Source organism: Condylura cristata, unplaced genomic scaffold (genome assembly GCF_000260355.1).
Source record: "Condylura cristata isolate star-nosed mole 26May11 unplaced genomic scaffold, ConCri1.0 scaffold00006, whole genome shotgun sequence".
NCBI classification, from domain to species: domain Eukaryota; kingdom Metazoa; phylum Chordata; class Mammalia; order Eulipotyphla; family Talpidae; genus Condylura; species Condylura cristata.
This window is the reverse complement of record NW_004567107.1, coordinates 2,813,205-2,816,645: the sequence shown is the minus strand read 5'-3', so window position 1 is coordinate 2,816,645 and position 3,441 is coordinate 2,813,205. Positions and strand designations below refer to the sequence as shown.

Here is a 3,441-nt window from a genome sequence, read left to right as displayed (position 1 = left end):
CGCCCGCACTGCAGCAGCTCCTTAGTCCAGACGCCCAGATACCCCCGGATCGCAGCGGGCGCATCTAGCACTTGGGCCTCCCCTGAGCGGAAGCCTCTCTCGGTCACCCCGGGCTAGCTTGGGGGCTCTCCCGGGGCTCCAGGACACCCCAGCCCTGCAGCCCTCACCCAGGTCAACTGGCGTGCCTGGTCCCCACCAGCCGGGAGCTCACGGGCCTGGACTAGTCTCTGCTGATCCCCATGGGCGGTGCTTGGGGTTGCACAGGTGTGCACCAGCCCGGGCCTCTGGCCGGGTGCTGCCCCCGTGGGTCACTCATGTGTTGGGCAGCCTTGGGCAGACGTCTTGCCCTCTCTGAGGCACCCGGTGGCCCTGGGGGTGGGGGTGCTGGGTGGTGTACCGGCCCTGAGCTCTCAAGTGCCCATGGGCTGCAGGAAGCAGGCGCCGGCTGGACTGTCCAGCCCAGGCGCCCTGTCCAGTGAGCAGGGCCATCCAGGGTCAGCCCTCAGATCTGGCACCCGGACACGTGGCCTAACGAGGATGGATGGCAACAGGCGGAGTGGCGGCGGCCAGCTCCTTCCCAAACGACGATTGAGCTTGTGGGAGATTCCCTGCGGCAGGTGATCCTGACAGATGCCGGGGCAGCTGAGGAGACTGCTTTTGACGGAAGCCCAGATGGATATTAACAGTGGCCGGTCAGGGCTCTGTCTGTCATCGTGGGCCGGGCCTGACCCGGGCTCTGAGCGAGGCGGGGCATGCCCGCCCTCCTCGCCGACTCCCTTCTGAGCGCCGCCGGAGCCGGGCCCTCGGAATCAGCCGCCACCCGCCCGAGTCCCGGCTGACCTCCCGGGAGACTGGCCGCCAGTCGCCGAGCAGGGGGCTGGCATGCCGGCCGCCGTCTCGGACTTTCATTAAGCCTGTCCCGGCCCTAACGCTGATTGCTGGGCTGCAGTGCCCGCGCTGTTCTGCCTGCCGGGGCTCCCAGAGGCAGGGGCCATAACTCAGATGTCTGAGTTAGGAAAACAAAAGAGCTTTTAGCCCCCAGACGAGGCGCAGACACGTTTAAAACCTCCCCTCCGGACGGACGAGCCTGCAGTGCGAGAGGCGCGCCCGTCTCGGTCTGGAGGGGCCATCGGCTGCTCTCACTCCAGCTGCCCCCCGACTGTGCACCCCGTCTCACCCCCGCCCAGGACAGCTGACCGCTTTCAAGACTGAGGCAGGCTGCCTCAGCCTCACACCCCTTGTGCGGCCCCTCGCTGGGTATCAGGACACTGGCAGTCCAGAGCCGGCTCCCTGGTCACTGGCGAGACGGGAGGCCCCTGCCCTCAGCAGTGGGGCTCAGCGGACGCCTGGCCCTCCCCCAGCAGCTGCGCCCGCCCGCCCCCCTCCCCCGCCGCTGTACCCGCAGCCTGTAACTCTGCAGTGAGAACCCTGCAGGCGCATCAGCAACAGGCCCCCACCTTGCCAGCACCGCAGAACTCCTGCCAGGCCCCCATAACCACTGCTCTGTCAGGGCTTGCACCTCCTGGGCAGCAGGGGCCCCCCAGCTCCACTTGACCACACCAGGGCCCCCCCACTCAGCTCAGACACACACAGGGCCCCCCGGCCTGGCTCGGGCTCACGCAGGGGCCCCCCGGCCTGGCTCGGGCACATACTTGCTGGTTCTGGCTTTTGTGGGTGTGAGCTTCGGGGGAGATCACGGGTGGGCTGGTGGAGTGACAGTTCGCCCAGGCAGGGCTGGACCAAGGGTGGAGGGCAGGGGAGAGGCTGCTCCCAGCACCCCAGGTCACAGGCTCCCCGCGCCCCCCAGCCCCGGACTCACCGTCCAGCCGCCGCCGTCCGTTCGCATGTCGCAGTAGACCTGGAAGCCGGCGGGGTAGTGCGTGGGGAAGACCGAGTACACGCCATCGTCCTGCTGGCCGCTCAGGAGGACGTCCAGACAGTCGCGGGGCCGAGAGCCTGCAGCGGGGGGTGGGGGGGGCGGGCGTTGGCCACTGCACGCGCCCACCCCGCCCGCCCCGGCCCCTCTGACTTGGCCGTCCACCCGCCGATGTCCCCGCAACCCACCCGGGGTCAGACTTGGCTCTGCGGGGGCCGGGGCGGGAGGCCCCCCCTGTGCCCCCTGCCCGGGGAGCCTCGCTTCCCTCCTCTGACATGGGCAGGGAGCTGGGGGGCTCCGTGGGAGGCCGGGGTGGGGCCGCAGGGGGCCTGGGCCAGCAGCAGTCGCCCTCTGCTGTGGGGTGTCAGGGTGGGCGTGAGGGGGCGACTGGGCATGGAGTGTTGGCCACCGGGCAGTGGAGTGGGGCCCGGCACCTCAGCACTGGGTACCCTCTCCCCGGCTTCCCTGCCTTTGGGGGAGGGGGCTGGCACCGGCCACTCACCATTGGCGCAGCCCCGGGGCCGGGAGCCCCTGGCCGGGGCCCGCTGAAGGTCAGCCTTGACGCGGGGCCGGCCCAGCCCCCGGTCCCTCTGGAGCGCGTCCAGGACGTCGCTGACCGAGCTCGCCAGGTGGGCCATGTGCCCTTGGCTCTCGGACAGAAGCTGTGGGCACAGGGAGGGCAGCGGCTCGTGGGCGCTCGGCGAGGCCCTGCAGGACGGCGTCCCGGGCGGAGGTGGCTCCTGGCGTGACCCGCCCGTCCACAGCCACCTGGCGGCGGCCAGAGAGGCTCCAGCAGACCCTGGGCCCCCGCGGCCCCCAGGTGGGGGTGAGACGACAGACCCTGGACTCAGGGGAGCAGGCTCGAGCCCCGACTCACCCACTCAGCACCCAGAAACGGGCAAGCGCGGCCTCCAGGGCCGGCTGCAGGGCCAGTGCCGAGGCGTGGACGTCCCCAGCATCTGCTCCGCCCGCCCCCTGCTTGACCTTGTCCGGCCGTGGGCACGAGATGTCCTCGCCCAGGGCCACTCCCACGCACCAGCAGGTGGGTGCTGGGGCCCCACCCCCGGCAAGCACTGTCCACCCGGCCAGGGCCAGGACGCAAGACGGCAGTTACCCTCTCCTGTCACGGAGAAGCCGAGGCCGGGGATGGGCGGGCGCCCGTCCTGAAGGGCAGCTTGGGGCGCAGGATGCCCAGGCCGACTGGCGGGGGGCCCGGGCGGAACTCGGGGTGTGGACGGGGACGGCTGGGCTGGCACAGGCGCCGGTTGCCCCCTCACCCCCCGAGGTAACCCGCGGGGCTCTGGGCCTGCAAACTGGGGTGATGGGGCTGTTCTGGGGGTCCCGACTGGGCGCCTGCGGGAGCTGGTCCCGCCCCCTCCGCTGCCCCGGGCACCATCACATGCCCGAGGGGTGAGCTTGGCTCCCGGAGGCTGCGGACAGGAGGCGGGAGGCCGGGGCGGTGTGAGCGGCGGCCCGCGGGGGCCTTACCGCTGCCTATCGCCAGGCAACAGCTGCTGGAGAAAGGAAATGGGGACACACGGCCTGCAGCCCCCAAAACAGGGCTG

The 3,441-nt window shown here is 71.2% G+C and overlaps 1 protein-coding gene across 1 annotated transcript in view; it reads right to left on the bottom strand.

Moving 5' to 3' along the window:
- The window catches only part of FIBCD1 (fibrinogen C domain containing 1), a gene marked incomplete at its 3' end in the record, with an annotated part of 20,693 nt that overhangs the window by 9,097 nt on the left and 8,155 nt on the right, over nt 1–3,441 (bottom strand). The window contains exons 3-4 of the mRNA XM_004677877.1: nt 2,379–2,538; nt 1,820–1,956 (exon numbers count right to left, since the gene is read on the bottom strand). Of these exons, the coding sequence (XP_004677934.1) occupies nt 1,820–1,956; nt 2,379–2,538 (297 nt within the window). The remainder of the gene's footprint in view (nt 1–1,819; nt 1,957–2,378; nt 2,539–3,441) is intronic.